Source organism: Amphiura filiformis, chromosome 18 (assembly GCF_039555335.1).
Source record: "Amphiura filiformis chromosome 18, Afil_fr2py, whole genome shotgun sequence".
NCBI lineage: Eukaryota > Metazoa > Echinodermata > Ophiuroidea > Amphilepidida > Amphiuridae > Amphiura > Amphiura filiformis.
Genome location: NC_092645.1, coordinates 4471289 through 4493116, shown reverse-complemented (window position 1 = coordinate 4493116; position 21828 = coordinate 4471289). Strand labels below are relative to the sequence as shown.

The window sequence follows — 21828 nt, the reverse complement described above, 5'->3', positions numbered from 1 at the left end:
TGTAAAACAAATAGGGGTATATGTACATACCTTTTTACATTTCATAAAATATTTTTTGACTTATTCTTAAAAGTATTAGGGGAGGAAGTCGTGGGCCAAATATTTGTATGCCTTATTCTGTGTTTGTATTTGTTTCTTGAGTCAAAACACACAAGACTGAAATATGCCAAGACAAATATGTACATAAAATGGTACTTTTTATTGTCAAATATACAAAACTCTATACAATAATGTATACAATATGTTAAAAAATTGTACAAGAACAATGACAAAAACATCTTTAAAACAACACATTAAATTAATTACAATACATAATTACATAGGTATTCACAAGATTTTCTGAAGTTATGCTATTTCAAGCAATTCAGAAAGTTTCATCCATTTAAAAGGATTATTATAGATTTTCTGTACAAAATATGTGACCTGCTCTGACAAAACCCGCACTCGGCCATTTCAAGATACGGCAAGTCAAAGTTGGGAAATGGGTGAAAAACCTTTTGCAGATTTCCTTTTCCAGTTGTTAGTATTTTTTGATTCTTTAATATGTTTACTTTTAAAACCTACCTTTGAAAACAAACTACTAGTGTTCTTTTATGTCTAAACTAAAGCACCCAAATCTAGTATTTTCTGAGCCAAATCAAGTCCTTAACATGTCATTTTACAACTATAAAGCTATTTTTCTTGCATTTGCATTTTCTTTATGTGTGACTTCCACTTTCCCATTGAAAGATAGTAGAATGAGGACCACATGTCCCAGAAACATAATTTTGGTATCAAATGAAAGACCTGAACTTAATGATGACATCAAAAACTCAATTTTTAAAATTAGTGACTTATGTCTGGTTTTGTGGGAGCGGGTCACATATTTGGTTCAACTGCAAAACCAGACGATCAACAATTAGAACTTGATCATAATATGTGATATGATCAAGGGGAATGAGTCACATGTCGACCCTGATCGAAAATGAGTTTTACATACGTTTCTAAAGAGGACATTTAGAGGTTTCAGAAATTGAAAACCCCATGTTGATAGGACTTTTCTTTGCAAAGTTACGTCACTTTATCAATCGCTGAAAACAATAGAAAACAAAAGAATTTTAACACTTTCTTTGCCAATATCTCAAAATCAATATTAGCGACATCCGACTCATTCCCCTTGATCGTGTCACATATATCATGCCTATTTCATAAATATTGCATATAATTCTCTTTGTAAAGAGTAAATTGCAACAGCCTTACTCAAGCAGATCGCTAAGCGGAATTAATAAGTATGGACACACCTGGCTCACCAAATCACTAATAATCCCTACCAGAACTTGCACGGTATGAGGGATGAAACGATGATATTTCAAAATGTAACATGAATACATGTATATAAGAATATGTGTATGCATTTCTCATTTATATTTTCCATAAATAAGCAAATCTTTAATTTCTTAGTATACAACTATATGTACAATGATACTACTATTATCACCGTAAAAAGGCACACATAAAATTTGTCAAATTTGTGATTTAAGTTTTGGATTAACACAAGACACCACAGGGTAGCGAAGGCACTCTGTACAAATAAATACACGAGGCACACATTCATGTAAAACCTGATTTTGATCAATGTTAAGACTTAAAAAGTCCTATAAAAGTGTGATAAAATTGGATTCAAGTATAACTTTGTTTCTGGTAGCTAGCTGTATGAAACAAAATTCTTTTCTGACTGAAAAACCTACAAAATGTGCCTTTTCAAAATATTAAGTAGACTTAAAAAGTATTAAGTAAAGTAGACTTAAAAATATTAAGTAGACTAAAACAGTCTTTTAACATCATTAGGATTACACTGATAAACATAAAAAATGCTAGTGCAGGCAAGTATGATTATTAAAATTAATTACAAATGCATATTGTTTAACTTTTCAGATTTTCAGGAAATGCAAAATGATAAAATACTAACTTAAAATATATACCAGAAAAAAATACTACGCGTTTTGATGTTGATTAGAACCGAATTAGTTGGATCTTTTGATCAGCCATCAATGCTAGGTTGATCCTTATATGTATGAAATCAATTAATTGACTATTATTAATTGTTACAACATAATGAATCTTTGCAAGTAATGGTATTGACCAATACAAATCTGAATAAATAGTTGATAGGTTCATTAATAACAGGCATCAAAGCAACATTGACGGTCCATAGAAAAAAAAATGGTTATGGTGCCTAAGTAGTTCAAATGCAAGGTATTTATTAAATGTCATTTTGGGAACATGATTAGAACCAGCTGTAACAACTTTTGATCTCTCAAAAATTAAAGGTTTCATATTTCAGAATCAGACTTCAGCCTCATTACAAAAGTGTTGCAAAAATGTACTTGTTATCAAAAGCACACATCATTATTAAAACAATAAAATTAACATCAGTTATTGAAATTCAAATACACCATACATTACTGATTTCATGTCCAATCACTTGCAAATACTGATTTATATTTTTAATAAAAAATGGACGGTGTTTTTATATCTAGATATTTCACTTGAATCAACATTTGAAAGGAATGATTGTTTTAAACATGGCTTACATTTATGGCCAGTTGACACAAAACATGACTGCAAACATCTTTTTGACACAAAGGATGTTGATAATAAAAGATACATACCATAAGACTGACTGTCCACCATAAATAGGCAGTAATGTTGGCATTTTACTTTTTGAGACATTGGACAGGCATTCTTTCCTCAAAATAAGCTTCACAATGATATATTACATGTCCCTGTTGCTTGTTTGCATGGTAATAAAAGTCAGTTGGGAAATCCTTATTTTCTACTGTTTTTGAGAAGCCCAATGGACCATATTTCAAAATAAGCACTGCCGTCATACTGCCTATTCGTGGTGGATGGCCACAAATTATCAAAGCAACCAAAAAGTGTTTTGAAAAAGACACATTATTAAATGACCAACATGTTCTTATGGAGTTTTGTTATCAATCCCCATTCAGTGTTGTGTAACTGGAGCTATTCATGACATCATTTTTTTTTCCAAAAGTCTACCTTCCACGAGTCAGTAAAGTAAAATCAAATTTTGAGATTTTTTCATAAACTATTAATTTTTACAGGAATCTGTTATGCTAGTTGGGTTCCTTGCATAATTTCCTTTCTGAAAATGTATATTTTTATATATACTTCTCATCATTACATTTAGAGATACAATAAATAACCTCTAATTCTAAATTACTGACTGTTTGAAATAAACACTTTCCCGGTTGAAAATTATTGACAATCTTCCCCAGAAGGAGTATGGATTTCTAATAGAATAAACAGTTGGATAACTTCTTTCCATTTGAAATATCCACTCCAGCTATGGAATATATAGGTAAATCCATAAACAGGGGAAGTAAATTAACCTTAGCCAAATCCATTTGAAAAACATACTCCCTCTGTGCAAAACTTCTTCAATTTTCCACAGTGGTATGGCAGATTTCAATGGAACATCTATAAAACTCTTGGCGAATTATATCATATCTTCAGAAGTATCATGGTACAAAAAACAATATGGCGTATTTTAAAAGCATATTTTCTAATCTTTACAATTTTATCAAAATCTCAAAAAATGAAAATTGCTATTTCCTGATTTGGTGAGAATGTATCACATTCAAAATTATAAAAAATTATAATAATGCATCATTATGACCAATATTATTAATTTCAGTCACAACATCAATATTCAGCCAATAGTCCACAACATTTCAGCAATAAATTATTTTCATAATACATTTAAAAAATGTCCAATATACTTTCAATACTGGTTAATAAACACACAGAATGTAGCCACTAGCTGGTTTACAAGCAAACAAATACATGTTCAGCTTTTGCTTTTTGTACAATTAAAAACTTTGATTACATTTCTCTGAAGGCAAGATCATTATCAATTCGGTGAATACCACAAAAATTAATCAAGGTATTTGGTCACTTGTTTTAAGATATTTAACTTAATATATACAAACTGTGTGGTTATGAAGTGCATATACATGTACACTCCTCAAAGTAATTAAAGGATCAAAAATTTCATCCAGATTATCTTGACCATACATGTGCCCAATCGAAATATCTTTTTATATCATGTGGCCTTCTCTACTAAACATTGTAAAAAGTTTCATCTGGCACTCATCTTGAAAGATAATTTTGTTTTTGACAAATATTGAATGGAATTTTTTGATCCTTTAATTACTTTGAGGAGTGTATACCATTTTATTGTTCACTGACATTTGTGGTATACAACATGCAATATTATTTAAAGAAAAAATGATAGGATTTTTGGATGCCAGTGCAACTATGATAAAATATTGGACCTACCGATCTCCTTTGACATAATAGAGGAAAGCAAAAACAAAAATTCCTATCATTTATTCTCATTCTTAGTTAGTTCAAATAATAAAAACTATTTTATTTAGCAAAAAAAAGTTACCATAACAAAAACTCCCCCTTATTGTAAAATGAGCAAAACTTGTTTATCCTAATGTCTTCAGTTGCACGAACTGTGATTGCATGCAAGTATTATGCACTCTCATTTGATCAGCTCGTAATCGGCAGGCCTTATAACACTGTGGATTAATATCAATATATTTTATTGTGTGAATTGTCTTGTGACATCTCACCACAAGCATCATAAGTTATTCATTGATGTCATAAACTTTGTCTACTTTCTTTAACACACAAAATATAGACATCAGGTCAACTATATCACTTTTTATGTTGGTCTACTTTTCGGCGTAGTGGTAAAAGCCTAACAATTCCCGCCGATTACGAGCTGATCAAAGTATAGGCCTATGCATACAATGTGAGCCTTGACAAGTGTGTTCCACTGTCAACACACGGGAACCAATCATATAGTGGTTATAAGTTAAACCACAACCACTGACTAAGAATGATATACAACTGAATACTTACTTCAAGTTGGATACAATATGCAGCATGCAAGTGCCACTGAATATGCTTGAAAAATTATATGAAAAAAGGCCAAATAACTAAAACAGTTTTTCTTTGATCAAACAATATCTTACTATCTTATTCCACAAAGTCCTATAAATAATACAAATGTTGAAATTAAAAAATGCTCATATGAGTTGTGTTAATGTACAGATAAAAACGATTAAAAAGCAGTTAATATCAAAATAACAGATTTCACTCCATATTTCAGTGTTTCTAATTTCTATCCAAAAACATGACCCCTCTCTAATATGCCACTATAGTCTTTCCAGTCTAAGATGGAACATGACCTACCCCAAAATGCATGGATCTCACACACATGGAGCAGATGTCATTTTGCCAACTTATGGTAGAACATACTTTAGTTGTTAGAGATCATTTAGAGACTGAGGGAACATGCCTTCAGACAGGGTGAAATAACAGAGGATGGGGGTCACATTCTACCTTATACTAAACAGACTATAGTGATGTTTCATACCAGGATAACTAGTACAAAAGCGGATTCAGGGAAAGAACCCGAAGTAACAAATCTGAAAACCTTTAAAGCCCTCACATAATTTATTTGTTGCACAATTAACAAGTTATTCAATTACATAATTTTTTCCATAGAAAATCAATAATTTGGTACCAGCCAAACATGAATTCACATAAAAAAAGAACATTCTTGACAATGTCAAATAACCATATTCACTGCATAAAAATATGCTAAAGATTTCCCCATATTTGCCAGCCTCTAATAAATAGTTACCATCTAAATTTAAACTGTCAATTAATTTAAAAATGTTGCATTGCATTTGCTGCACTACACTCTATTAATGCCTCCAGCAGCCGCCTTCTTTTCTGTTGAACTTAATGTCACTTTCAAAGCCAAGTACATGTCCATATGGTATAGGCTCCCTATATCACCATGTAATAGTTTGAACATACAGTACAGATTCTATGCAATAAACCAGTGCTTCCCACATGTGGGTCGCAAGCACTTCTTCAGGGGCTAGCGGACCTATCTAACTCTCTGAGGCTGCACTGGCGCTGATATTTGCTTCTCCCTTTGCATCTTCAAATCGATGCTGAATCTGTTTTCAACACTCTGGTAGCTATCAAATCATGCTACCGTTCAGCTCAGACACGAGATATGCGGTTTCCACAACACTACCGATGAACTTTGACAGACTGGGGTGTAGATTTTAAATAAAGTCACTCATCTTGGTAACCCTATTTGAACTGCACACTCCCTGTGTATTGAGGTCATATCTTTCATAGGTGGTGCATGGATTTCAACTGGAATAACCCTTTGCTTCCACGATAACAACCATCAACTACTCATATCAGTCGTTCATCAGATTCTAGGTCAAAGGTCGCTAGCGGCATCCCGCCATCCGATTCTGCCCTGGCCGGGTTGTACTTTCCTTTCATCTTACGCGACTGTTGCAGGTACCACCAGACATAGATGCAGATAGCGAGTAGGATGATGCAGATGACGATGACTGGTACCAGGACCGTTGATAACGATGTCTGCGCTGCAACCAGTTTCTCTGTACAAAATTGACCTAAGAAAAAACAGTAAGAAATTTGTTTATTGTTCATGATAATGAAAACATCAAATGAGGTGAAGTGTTTGAGAGAGATAACCTATGCAGATTAGTTACAAAAGATGTATTTCTAACATGAGCAAGCGCTTATCGATTCTGTCGGTCAGCATGACGTCACTCGTGATAGATCGCTACATCCCATTGGTTGCTTTTGCCGAGATTTGGCTGTTCCATCTTGCACACTTGGACATGGGGGAAATCGCAAAACATGCCATAAAATAAATACTTCTTGATGAAACAATTCAAAAAGTTTGATTACAAATTGGTGTTTTCTATGTGAAGAAAATTGACTGGAACTGAAAGGCCCTGTACAAACCAATAGGGATTTTGCGAGGGTGTCCCCTTTGGTAGTCACGAGAAATGGGTAAGTGCACTGGATGGAACAACCCCGACCAAGAGAATGTCATAATTTGATTAACAACAGCGTTACAGAGCTTGTTCACTCAATTTGTTAAGAACCAAGGGATTGTCACTTTATGTCTTTTACTCAATTTGGTCAATTTTCCATAAGTTATATATCAGGTCAATGTTTTCCTGTCTGTTTTCAGATCTTGACTTTGTCTCGGTATAAGGAGGCCTACAATAATGTAAAGCCTAGTATTTTACAGACTCAGGCCCTTAGCTGTTGTGGTAATGCAACTCCTATGAAGGAGAGCAGGCCACTAGCTGTTGCAGCTATGATTGCGTTACATGCATAATGTACGATCTTCCAATATGAAATTGGTTAATTTTTTTCAAACTTGATTTTTTGGCATCATATTTGTAATGTTTATAAATGTCTCAACTTGCACTTCAATGGAATAAGCCAAATTTGTTGTGTTTGTAGGTCAACAGAGCAAGGTTCCACATAAAGTCATAATTCTGAATTACGACTTTATGTCCACCTATAAAAATACATGTTAAACGGCCAAAAAAAAACAGTAGGGGTTTCTTTCACTGTTACCTTGTTATATCAGCTCAAAATGGACAGAAACCATTGCCAAAAATTATTACTAGTATTATTTCAGCATTTTGAATATTGAATAACAAATTTACAATAAAGTAAGTTGAAATCCATTCACCTCAAGGGAAGACATGGGTGTAGATTTCAAATGGAGTCACCCATTCAGGTATCCCCATTTGAAATTCACACTCCCTGTGTGGAAGATTAAGATCATGTCATCAATAGAGGGTGTATGGATTTCAACTGGAGTCACCCATTCAGGTGTCCCCATGAAATGCTCACTCCCTGTGTGGAAGATTAATGCTCTGCGTGCTAGTCCTTTGCTTCAACAGAAAAAGTTCAAAGTTTTGAAATATTTTCTCAAATCGGCAAGAGCTATCTTAAGAACTACTGAACCAATACTAGGCTTGTTTGTACTCATTTTAATGCTTTTTCATACTGAATCCAAATATGGTCATGAAAATTTACATTTCTGAAATTTTTGAATTTTTAACATTTGTTTGAAACATGTCGTCTGCAGTCGACACCCGCGTGAAGAGAGTTAAGATCATGTCTTCTATAGAGGGTGTATGGATTTGAACTGTAATAGCCCATTGTACCCACCTGCATATCCTGCCAGACAGCTGCAATTATAACCTCCTGTTGTATCAACACAGGTTCCACCATTCTGACATGTAGCCTCTAATAACAGGCACTCATTAACGTTGGCCTCGCATTGATCCCCTACATAACCAGTTCCTTTACAATCACACATAAATCCATTAGAACTCTCATAACATTTCCCGCCATTAAGGCAGGGCTCTGCAGCACAGTAATTTGTAACTGGTAGAGTTTCATTGCAATAAGTTCCTGTCCAGCCTGTTTTACAGAAACACTCAAAGAATGGCCTGTTATTTTTGCATTGTATAGCATTGATGCATGGAGAGCTTAGGCATTCGCGTTGATGTCGATTGAACAGTAAAAGCCTTCGTATCCAGTTCCGTTACAGTTGCATTCGTAATTGCCAATTGTGTTCATACATACGCCTGGTCCACACGGATATGTCGGGAATACATCACATTCGTCAATATCAATTTCACAAAGATCACCTTCGTAGCCCGAATTGGTGCAATCACATGTGAATCCACCATCGTTGTTTTGACATACACCAGGTCCACAGGGGTTCGGATGCGAAGCCGGGTCGCATTCGTTTATGTCCTGTGCACAAAGTGGGACTTCATATCCAGTTGATGAGCAATTGCAGTTGAAAGAACCTGGTGTGTTTTGACATTGACCAGGCCCGCATGGATTCGGGAACTTTGCTTCGTCGCATTCGTTTATATCAACAGCGCAGGCCGTTCCTTCAAAACCTGTATCTGTACAGTCACATTCATACATCCCAGGGGTGTTCATGCAGACACCCGGTCCACAAGGATTATCAGGGAATAAGGTTTGATCACATTCATTAATGTCAAGTTCACAAAAAGCGCCCTCATATCCACTGTTTGTACAATTACACTCAAAACTTCCTGGCATATTGATACAAGTGCCGGTACCACAAGGGTTGATGGGATTCACACTTGCGTCACACTCGTCAACGTCATTTTGACACAGAAGTCCGTCATATCCTGTATTAGAACAGTTACAGAATATCGATCCTTCCCTCGTTGCGCACGTGGGATCTCTGGTACAAACGTCTCTCTGACACGCCTCATTTAGTCCACATGCTACAGCTTCGGCAGGTAACGGTGAACATAAACATGGTCCAACGTAATTACACGCACCACCATTGGAACATGGGGAATTTGCGCATTCATTAATAACGTCCGTGCAGAGTACTCCACCATATCCGAGCCCACATTCGCAACTAAATCCGTTGTCCAAATCAGTGCATGCAGCATTGTTTTCACACAAGCCCATCGCACAAGTTCTTAGATCCTCCTCGCAATTTACGCCTTTAAAGAATGGCAGACAAAAGCACTGGTATCCATCAACACCATCGACGCACTCGCCTTGATTTAGACATGGTGCACTTGCGCACTCGTTAACGTTCAACTCGCAATGGGTGCCATTATATCCCGGTGGGCACTCACATCTGTAACCAGGGAAGAAGTCTTGTCCAGAGGAGTGGCTATCCATGCATTGAGCGCCATTCGCGCATGGTGACGATGCACATTCGAATATATCAACTTCGCAAAGTACGCCCGAGTAACCTTCAGGGCATATACACATAAAAGTGTCCATTGGTCGACTTGTATCGTGCACACACATTGCACCATTTGAGCACTGGTTTACATCACACTGGTCGATCGGTACTTCACAATTCCGTCCTTCGTAATACTGTGTGCAAGTACATGTGTAGTCGCTTCCATTTCTGTTACACATGCCACTATTTCTGCACGGATTTTGCAAACAAAAATCCATATATTGGCAGAAGTCGCCCCAAAATCCAATTCCGCAATTACATGTATATTCCATCCCGTTTGCAACACACGCACCGCTATGCTCGCAGTCATGCCTGAAACGTGGATTATACGTTGGGCAATTTGTTCATTCAGTAGAAGTCCGGGCATGTGCACCAATACTGTGTATTATTTGCAGTTTGGTTGCACACTCCGCCATTTTGGCACGGTCCTTGTGTGCATAGCCGATTATCAATACTGCAGTTCTTTCCTTGGAATCCAGGTACGCAGGAACATTTGTAATCCAGAGGGAATTGATGCATGCATTCTAAGGAGTTTTGCGCATCACAAGGCTGTTCAGTTTCGCAGACATTGATTTCGATATCGCAGTAGTAGCCAGTGAGACCGGAAGCACAGATGCAAGTGTAGTTCATGTGACCATCAACGCATGTTGAGCCTTCTTTGCACATATTGCCTGGAAGTAAATAAATAATAAGTGAAAAGGTTTGTTAATGGTATCTTATTTGCAAAGGAATTAGATAAAAAATATCTCAGCAGTGGATGTATGGCATCCTGCACAAGATAGCCCTGCTCAATCTAATGTATGGTATAGCCAATTTTTTTGAGCAGCATTAGGAAGGTTATTACAATATGTTTTTTCTGAAATCCATGATTTGCTTTCTTTCATCAAGGTGGAACAACGGGAACAGCACATTAGTCTGAATGGTCATTAGTCCTAAAAGAGTTAAAGTTAGGGTTTCAGACACTTTAGGTTAGGATTAGGGTTAGGGATATGGTTGGCATTAGGGTTATGATTAGTGTTAGGGAATGGGTTGGGCTTGGGTTAGGGTCATAGTTCAGATTTCAAATGGAGTCACCCATTCAGATAACCCATTTGAAATAATTCACATTTACTGTGTGGAAGATTGAGGCCATGTCTTCCACAGGGGTGTATATAGCCCAATAAGCCAAGAAAAGACACAAATCAAAAGCTTACCTATACAATCATCAACACTCTCAATACAGTCTGGTGGTCCTTCCCAACCATCTTTGCACAAACACATGTGATCATTCCATATATCTTGACACATAGCATTCACTGGGCATGGGTCTGGATTACACACATTGGTACCCTGGCAGCCATCTTGGACATCAGTTGCCATGGTGACAACTCCATTTTGAGGAGTGTTGCTATTGAGATAATGGATACGTTTTCCGTTGAAGGAAATATCTCTGACGCAGCCTTGGAAATAGTCTCTTGGCCATAGACCTGTTGAAATAAAACCCAGATATATATATATAAAAAGAAGTTGAGTTAACCCATGGTGCAAAGTTATACTCTTACTGTATTTCCTCGAATAGTCGCCCTCCTCCAATAAACGCCCCCACCACTGTTTTCAAGCAAGATGTTAAAAAAATTCTGATATTTCCATGCTATATTCTGTAGTAAGCTTACCAACTTGCACACATGGTCGATAACATCATTAATAATCGGCAAAAATCTGGTCGGAAACCCGGAAGTGAACCATAAGTCATTGTTTCTAGTTCATAGTTCTTCATTTCAGCGTGAGTTTTAAGCTTACCTAATGATTTTAACGGGAATTACAGTTCTAAAAATGACCTCTAATAAATGCAACGCCCCCGGAGGCGTTTATTCGAGGAAGTACGGTATCTACTTACACAATTTGACAATGTTTTAACACATCAGGGTAACACATCTTGGCACTCATTAGTTTTAACACATCAGGGTAACACATCTTGGCACTCATTAGTTTTAACACATCAGGGTAACACATCTTGGCACTCATTAGTTTTAACAATATTTATCCCCCTCGCAGCTTGCTCCTTCAAATAAGTTGACCATTTTTAAATGCTTCAATAGATGATCTGTAGTTTTACCCCGTTTGGCCCCCACCCCACCGCGCCTTCCTGGGTGGTAGATTCCCCCTAGCTGCCCCCTTAAATGCAAAAGTCTAGTTACACCAAGTCTTATCTTTAGCATGTTGTTCCACCTCCCATCAACAATTTTATTATCAATATAGGGACAATTAGGGTTAAATGACTATACTGGAGCTCTACAGGTTTTATAACACGATTATATCATCACAGAATTGGTACTGAGAAGATTTTTGCCAGTAATATTACAATAGTAAAATTCTCACAACTTCACCCTCTACAGTGAGCTTGATATTGTTCTCTAAAATCAGAAAATCATTGGTAAGCTTACCTCTTTGTTGCGTTCCTCCGATCCACGCTTCAACGACTGTGCTTCGGTTGATACCATGCATTGGGAAGGTACCTGTCAATCTTGCTACAGACACACCATCAAGATAGATGTCAATCAGTCCATGATGACGAATCCAGAACATGTCATGCCATTCAGCATCATTGATTGCACCCAATGGATGGATCAAACGGGCTGTAGACAGAAAAGAAGATTCAGTGTAATTAAATGAGTAAGCGTAAATACCATTCCACACCCAGAGCTTAAAATAATATTTATAACTATTTGTAATATGACAAAAATTACACTCTAGATTGTTATAGTTTAAAGCTTTATTTACAGAGGATACACTACAAGATTCTTATTGTGGGCGACTGCACAGGTACACCGTCACCAAGGTACCTGACTGGTGCACTCAAAGTACCTACAGAGTACCAATGCTGCTACTGCACAGGACCCACCAGCTGTGGTGCTGCAATGGTCCTCCCCTGGTACTGCAACGGTGTACCTGTGCAGGCAGCCCAAATAGGTACCTTGTAGTGTATGAAGTGTCAGAGAATAACTGTCTTGTACAAAACTTATTGTGTAAACTGCACTGTAATACAACTTATCAATCCAATTATTTGGAGCACCTTGAAATATATGCTACATGTTATAATGCAACCAGGCAGAAGGAAGCAATTTTGGAAAATTGGGCTGGGTTTTAAAATCAGGTACACTACCTGATTGTGTGTATGCATACGTATGACAAACAATTTCTGAGGGTGTTAGACAAGGTGGGTACCAAATTCTAAACTTTGGCTGAAAATTTAGTTACTATCATTATCTTGACCAAGGAAACTACTTCAAAATTCCTTACATCTCTAGCATATTTGTCAATTTTCTTCTGAATTTTGTTTTTGATTTTTGGCCCCTATATTTGCAATTTTTCACAATTGATGCCTTAATGTCACACATGCCACAGGAAAGAAAACAATACTGGTTTTATTTAGGGGTTCAAGATTGAGGACATGATTGATTGTTTATGCCCAAGGCTAAGCCAAGATTTGGTGATTGCATTTCATCAAATAATAAGAAAAATAAATTTTTGGCCCCTATATTTGCAATTTTTCACAATTGATGCCTTAATGTCACACATGCCACAGGAAAGAAAACAATACTGGTTTGATTTAGGGGTTCAAGATTTCAGGACATGATTGATTGTTTATGCCAAGATCCTGTGATTGCATTTCATCAAATAATAAGTAAAATAAATATGATGCAAGATTCTTTAAAATGGGGGCCATTAGATAACGATTACAATCAAGTAAATAAACAAATTGCTCTTACTTGACCCAAAACTAGTCTCAAACTCCACCTGTCCATTGGTGCCATCTAATGCTACAAGCATATAGTCACTGTCACTTGAGTTCACGTAGAAGAGTCTGATAAGGAATACGATGCCAGACACATCCCGTGTTCGGAAATTGATCCCAAATTCATCTCCGAAGCTTACGACTTCGCTGTCTACCACTAGGCGTAGACTACTGGTTTCACCATTGTATGTGGATTCACTCACTGTATAGGTAAAAATAAGAGAGAGAGCTGTGTAAAATAATGGTTCAAGAGTCATACTCTAGAAAGTGACCCTATTTTCTGATTCTTCCTTAAAACTCCCACTCTCCCCGGTGTAAATATTCAACAGTCCCTTATTGGCCACTTCCCAAACTAAATAATGTTTGAAGTTTTAGTAAGGTTGTATGACTTGCATTGACAAATAACATAGACCTCCAAACCCTAGGTTATTAAAACATATAAGAGACTGGAGCAAAAATAAGTTTGAATTTCTTCCCTCCCCCTGCCCCCCTTTTTTATCTTGTCAAAAGTGTCATCACAACTGGACCATTCTGACACTACAGTTGAGATGCATAAACCTGACAGAATTGGTTTACTCATTCGAATGCCGAGGTCCTGTATCCCATAGGTTACAAGAAAAATAGTACAAAAACATGGTTGTTTCATTACAAAATACCTTCTGGCTTTCCTAAAAAATTGAAGCTCCCACCAAGGGTCCTAGAGTTTTGCATCAACCCCATTTCCTACGATGAATGAATATTTCAAATGCACCGTAACTTACCTTCTGAACAAGTGTCACCATAGTAATCACGTGTGCAATGACAAGTAAATCCCTGCCAACTAGAGGAGCACTCAGCATTATTAGCACATGGTTTCTGCCTACACTGATCTTCTCTGGGGCAACCAGGGCTAGCTTTGAGCGGGTCTGTTCTTGGATCATACGGAGCCGATGTTTGCAGGCCTACTTCACCGCCATTTACAAGGAGATTGCGAATACATCCAATGAAACTGAAAGAAAGATGTGGTTGAAAATAAAGATAATATGATGCTGTGGGTAAAGGAGGAAGGGGTATTATAATGTAACATGATCTGTTCCAATCAGACCAAAGTTGGCAATGATGAAATTGAAATATAAGAAAACATAAGCAGCAAAAAAACAATTAAAAAAATAATAATACGATAATGGACATAATATAATGCTCATAACTTTCCCACCAAGTATGCCAGTATCAGAAATTGTAGGCGCAGAGCAAGTCAGTAATGTTAATTTTCAAAATTTCTGACTTTGGTCTGAGTGGCATCAGATTGTGTCACATATTGACTTGTTTGTGTATTAATTTGAATATGTAGTCAATCATGAACAATACATTCTTGCTTCTTTTGCATCCAAACTAAACATATTTGTCATAGGTAGTTACAATATCAAGGTTGCAAAATGCAAACATCTCCAATATTATGAATAAATGGAGATGAGGCTTCTAATCAGTACTTTACCCTGTCAATTGGTTTTCTTCTAATAAGAAAAGGGATACAAAGAGTATGATGAATGTCCAAATCTGTAGCTATGAGAGGGGTGGGGCATCCCCTCTTAGCTATGGACCAATTCCTTTATACAAAGTGACAAATCTATGACAAGTCTACATACCTTGAAGTAACCTGTAACTGATTACGTAGTGGCTGGAATGCTTGGCTACGATGTAGTGTACCAAATAACAAAGGCATGGTGAGTTGTATGCTAGGTGGTGACACAATGCTACTCCTGTAGCTCAGTCCAGTTGCGGCATTGGTCACTGCAATCAAATAATATAATACTTTGATGTTATAGTTGAAGATTTTGTGCTTCCTGCCTACCCTTCAAAGTGATCAATGTTGGAGGAGATAAACATTACACTCATCTGTCACTCCATTCTGTACTCAACATTGTTACATGGGAGTGGGGATGTATCAAATGCATAGAGTGTCCCAACATTTTCATGCATGATTCTGCAAAAGCTGCCCTATAATTTCTGCATTCTATATTGTACACATTTAGAAATATGACATCTGGCAGCTATAGCAAATGGGGCCTTCTTGCACCAAACTCTCAGATTGTAAACTACTTTGAAATGTTCAAGCTGATTGAAGTCACAACTTTGGACAGTTTCGCGGGTGTGAGGGGTATTTTGTTTCAATGTATTAGGAGTAGGTGCATTTATGAGTGCATGGTGGGGATACTATTCTTATAATTATGTGTTCAATTTCATTTTGTAACTGTGGATATTGATATAAAGTATAGTTTTTGTTTTCTATGTTGGCACAGTCGGTGTAGATGCAGCTAAAAATAAAATATAGGTTTTGGTTTTTATGAACTTAAGATAAAAAATATGGTAAGATAAGATAAAAAAAGATTAATAAAAATTTGAAGTCTGGTTGCACATCATCAGTTTTCGTTGTACTTGATTATAATAGGCATCAAATAATGCAACTACGATGACTGACAGCTGAATAAAACAACTTGCAACATCTTGGTGCTCAAAATGTGTGAGTCATGGAACACATTAAATATAGTCTAAAAGCAAACAGCGCAAGCAAAAGATAAGATACAGACTACAAAATATATTGATATACTCTGCTCACAAAACTTATTTACATAATATCATGCAATATCGCTGGAAACAATATTGGGCTATTCCTGTTGAAATCCATACGGAAAACAAGCCTTTAATCTTCCACACAGGGGTTTGAATTTCAAATGGGTTACCTGAATGGGTCTGAATCCATTTAAAATCTACACCCCTGTGTGGGAGACTAAGGTCATGTCTTCTATAGGGGGTATATGGATTTATCTCAATAGCCAATAATAGTGTAAATCAAGCCACATTTTATGCTAATATTTCCCAAATATATGCTAATTTGAAGACATAATAATAAATAGTCGATCATCACCAGTTCACTAGTCAAAAATCTAGACAACCACTAATAGTCTATGACTATAATAGTTGTTTTAGTCATGTAACCCTAATGTAAAGTACCTACCTTCAATGACAAGTTGAAACCCAAGAACTCTCAAAGATACATCATACCAGTCTCCATTGCCAAGTTGCTCTCCTACTGATGTTTGTTGCACATTGCCTGGTTCCAAAAATGTTACCTCCATTGAGTCATTGCCAGCTAAAACAAGGGAAAGACCAGCCTCCTGAAGAAATAAAGATACATCATACATAATGATTGCACAAGTTCGTGAAATTTGGCATAACATGTGACCATCCACCACGACATGGTAATAAAGTCGGCTCTAGACCATTTTCTGTTTATTGCAGAGTTTGAAAGAATGCACTTTCAACTTTAAAATGACACCTCGACCAGCATCATCGGACATCTGGAAGTGGAGTTATGGTTCATCAATGGTCAAATTCCTAGTATATTTTACATAGAAATCCATATACTGTTTTTGATTGTATCTCAAAATGGAGAATGCCGACTTTACGACCAGTTTGTGGTGGATGGGCACATATTCACAGTAACTACAGACAGGTACCCCATTTCTGGTATCATTTCAAGATTTGCATAAATGCATTCAACACTGAAAACGGCATGCAATATTGTTTTTTGGGTGTCATACTTCTCCATCATTTAGGAACCCACTTTCATTTACTGTAGCTTATTCTCATTTGTACTCATTTTGCTTTTTGTAAGGGTTTTCCAACCTTTAACAACTTTGAGAGATTTATATTTCCAATTAAGATTTTACAAGTTATGACTACACTGGCTATCCAGGCTTGTGCATTTTTATTGTACGAGCTTGGAATGGTCCATGGATTTTCCATGGATTAGAATGAGTCCCTCACGGACCAACCTGGGTAAACCAACAAACAAACATTGTTTAAAATTCCTACGTACCATGTACATGATGATTCCTGGTGTCGGTCTGGCTACACTGAATGAGAACATCACACTGCTGACAATACCCTCAGCAGGAAAGTGAAGAAACTGGTTATCAGCAAAACTGGCAATGGTCTGCTCTTCACAATGGGGTCCAGCGAAGCCTGATGCACATTGGCAAGTGTATGTAGACCAGAGATCTATGCACTGACCACCATTTAGACAGGGTGAAAGGTCACAGTGGGTTGGGACTATGCACCCTGGGGTTGCAGAGCGCGTCTGTGGTGGAAGGCTGAGGCTCACCAGTTGGTTGTTTAGAGTTAGATCCTGAGTTCAACAATGAAAGATAAAGAACATTATAATATATTTCTTTTGAAAGTACACTTTTATTTCTATTCATGATTGTTTGTCATTATATATACTACCTAAGAAACAGAAAATGTTTGATTTTTCATTTCATTTTGATTGGTTGCTAAGACGTCTATATCATATCATGCATTGAGCCAATCAGATATATGGTAAGAAAAATCAGTAGGACTTGGCTAAAATTACTAAGATCTAAAAGCCCTATTTTGAGTGGTCAGTCAGATAATCATATCATGTTGATGAACCAATCAGAGGCATAGTAAGAAAGGCAATAGTGGCCATGGAACTAATTCACGATGTAAATTGAAATTACCTCTAAACATCCAATGAAGTTATCCACAGTCTTCAGTTTTGATAAGATGTACGGTGTTACGACAGGTCCTACACCGCCAACAAAGAGTGGTCCATTCATTTCCAAATCCCCATTCTGTACTGTGGGAGATAAACTTGATGAACATGGTTCAATGAGGCACTGACCATCATCTACAGAAACTGCTGCTTGAAGGTTTACGATACTGACAGAGACTTTGTGTGGGATGCCATCGTTGAGGTTACCACCAACGGTAGTTTCTAGAGTTTCTTGACCGATGCTGTAGGATACGATGATAGCGCCCTCGTTGAGTTGAATTGCAAGATGATCAGTTTTCCCATTTGTTTGTTCCTGAAGGTTACATGAGAAGGAACATATTTATTAAAATCTGTGGAAACTGAATGAATATATGTGACTCATCACATCAAAACGAGGCAGTTGTCTTCAAAAATGAAAAATCTATATTATGTGATTTCTAACAACTGCCAGTATTCGATGTGATCTGTCACATACTAGGGAACTACACATTTAAGTTAAGTCAATAAAAATGTACAATAATTGTACAGGCTCTTTTCTTCCAAAATGTTTAGATACTGAAAACTTGATATCTACCGAAATAGTAACCCTTTGAGATGCTTGATACATTTAAAGGGGGATTTCATCAAACATATGCCCTCCATTTTTTGAAGTCCATTTTTTATCTGTATGTAATACTTAACTATAATGAAAGACAAACATAAAGACAATTTATCGCGTCTGACGTCACTTGTCAATCAAACTCGAGCACGGTTCGTTTACAAGTGTCGTGATGATGACTTGCTGAACGCGGATTTATAACCGGGCGCCGTATTGTTAATTTTGCACCTTTCGACATGCAAACCATCTCAAAAGTTAGGTCTTTATAGTAGGAAACTTTCTTTGGTGAAGGCACCATGTCCACAATCCCTAGAAAAGCTGCTTTTTGCCTTGTAAAAGTACTGAAATTTTTCGCCATTTGCTGCTATTCCTTTTCTCCGATCAGCACCAGATAGATCGGTCTTCCTTTTGGCGCTGATTAACCTGTGTAAACCAATCAAGGATCGTAATTGACAGTGACATCAGACGCGATAAATTGTTTTTATCTCTGTCTTTAATTATATAAGCTGAAATCGTTGAGGCTAAATTGATGTCCTAAAAATAATAATTTACTTATAAATATCTGAATTTATATTCCCAACAGTTCAATAGCAGGTTGGGTCCCACAATGTATTTATTTTCATTTTGATATATTTTTGTCTGTAAATGCCTACTCTGTATAAGCTCTTCAAGTATCTAATATCAATAAAGGCAATGTTTTTTCATCCGGTGTGTTCACAATATCTCACACAGCCTGAAAACAAATTCAGCATAACAAATGCATTATAATTTCTTATAATAATTTCTTATAAAAATCCTTATGTTAAGTTAAAATGCCATTTTCTGAAAAGATTGAGCCAGCTGGGTAAACAACTTGCATGATGTCATGATTCACAAAATTGCATCTCCTAAAAACTCACCCCTTCATTGTACAAGATGACCCCTGATGGTAGAGTTGTTACAAAGGTGACTGTCAGCAGCAGCTCAGCCACAGCTCTTCTCTTCCGTGCTGACCCTTGTGTGATGAGGGAGATAGGGGTCAATGCTATGGCTCCATCCCCAGGGAAACTAGCTGTGCCTACTGTGCTGCATGTTGGACCTGATGTACCTGCATGGAAACAACATAAATAGACAAATAATATCAATAAGTAAATAATTCTATGTAATTATCAGCCTCTAAGAACTATTTTGATTGGTGGGCTATATCATGTATTGAGCCAATCAGAGATAAGGTAAGAATCCCAATAGGTCTAAAGGGGTTACACATAACATTGAGATCTAAAGCTCATTTTGATTGGTTACTCAGATGAATATATCATACGAGGGGGTATCCAAAAGTTTTTGACATCACCCAGAAGTGAAAGAGCTATACCGATGAAATTTTGTCAGTGTAATCACTGGTCCTTATGTACATTATGGTCCAAAAATGGTCTCATAAGTATGTTTACTTTCTTCACAGGTGGCGCTAGATGGGAAGTAGGCGCATAACCTTTTCATGATAAGATCCTCCACTTTCTTGAGTTTTTTCACTGTGGCGGCATCATCTGTACGTGATGGACGCCCACTTCTTGGCTCACATGTGGCCAGTTTGGAAATTCCTTTTTCAAAAAGCAATAGTGCCATATGATGGGCAATCATCACCGTGAGATTGCTTTCATTTCATCATAGATTTTCTGAGCATTGTAGGCCTAACCCTTCAAATGCAGGAACTTAATCACGCTATGTGCCTCAATTTTCACCATCTTGCACAGTATGCGCCTACTGCCCATCTAGCGCCACCTGTGAAGAAAGTAAACATACTTATGAGACCATTTTTGGACCATAATGTACATAAGGACCAGTGATTACACTGACAAAATTTCATCGGTATAGCTCTTTCACTTCTGGGTGTTGTCAAAAACTTTTGGATACCCCCTCGTATAATTAACCAGTTAAAAAATAAAATTATTCACAATCTAGCAAAGAAACATATTTTTAAAATAAGCACAATTTCAGAGTCACAATTATAACCAAATCAGTGTGAATTGATGCACACTATAATAGCACCTGCATCCGTAACAGACCTGGAATAATACACATGGGTAAAAATAGGGAAAGAGCAGTGCCCCTCCCTAAATATTTTTCTTGCCCCCCCACTTTGAGGCAAAACCCCCAAACTACGTAGAATTTCCACTTTTTTGCAGCAATTTTGCATAAAATTTGTCGATTTTTCCCCTGAAATTAACTTTGCCCTGCCCCCCCCCCAATCCCCCCCGAAAAAATTCCTGGTGCCGCCACTGGGAAGAGCCACACTACTAACCCCTTTAGCCATATTTTCATCTCAAATTGCATGTACTAAAGACATAAATTCATTCACCTTGCCATTCTTTTGATCTCAACTTTTCATGGTTACATACTCCGATTTGTTAACCCTATTCTATTACCCCCACAAAAGTGGTATATTTGAGTGGTGTGGAGGTATCATATTAACTACTGCGTTGCAGTATTATTGGTTGGGTAAAAACCAATAAGTGGCATACCATTGGCAAGCTTGGACTTTAAGCTTTTAAAAAAAAAGTTTAATATTTAATTACGTAAATATTATGCAAATTAGCTCATGAATAATTTATGAGCTCATAGCCAAATATGATCAAAAAATTATTTTCATTTACAATTTTGAAGTGTATGAGTACATCAATGTGGCATTTTTATGCAGTTTTAAATACACTGCCGTGTTTCTACATATAATAAAAAGAAATCCGAGTTACTTTGGACCATATTTAAAAAGTTTATGGACATTTTTGGGCTATTTTTAGGGCAAAATTTGGCCTAAAAAAGGTCAAAATATGCAGGTTTCAACATTTTAAACCATTTTATGATGTGTTAATGGTAGTTATATTAGGAAAAAAGGTGTTTTGTTGATAGAGAAGTGATAAATTATCAAAACTATTCCAAAGATAAGACCTTATTTGTGTAAATAATTTTTTTACATGCATATTAAGCCATTTCGTGCCATATGGCACGAAATTGATAGGGGGTAATAGAATAGGGTTAACACTGAAAGTGATACACAACCATAAGCTGTCATGCGGTTACTTGTTATCAAGACATGTGCTTTGTGTTGTTATGCTCTACACATAGGAATAGAAAGATTCAACATAATTATGACATGTCATACCTGAGACGAATAGGTATATTCGTCTCAGGTCATACATTAGTCTCACGGTTCTTGAGATTTCAACACAGTC

At 36.8% G+C, this 21828-nt stretch overlaps 1 protein-coding gene across 1 annotated transcript in view; it reads right to left on the bottom strand.

The window, feature by feature from the left end:
• Positions 1-180: 180 nt before the first annotated feature.
• The window catches only part of LOC140139768 (uncharacterized), a 156165-nt gene continuing 134517 nt past the window's right edge, over positions 181-21828 (bottom strand). The window contains 13 exon segments of the mRNA XM_072161475.1: positions 181-6524; positions 8113-8443; positions 8947-10044; positions 10046-10365; positions 10888-11160; positions 12118-12309; positions 13444-13671; positions 14231-14457; positions 15095-15239; positions 16465-16624; positions 17329-17637; positions 17990-18337; positions 19522-19709. Of these exon segments, the coding sequence (XP_072017576.1) occupies positions 6298-6524; positions 8113-8443; positions 8947-10044; positions 10046-10365; positions 10888-11160; positions 12118-12309; positions 13444-13671; positions 14231-14457; positions 15095-15239; positions 16465-16624; positions 17329-17637; positions 17990-18337; positions 19522-19709 (4046 nt within the window). The 3' untranslated portion in view covers positions 181-6297.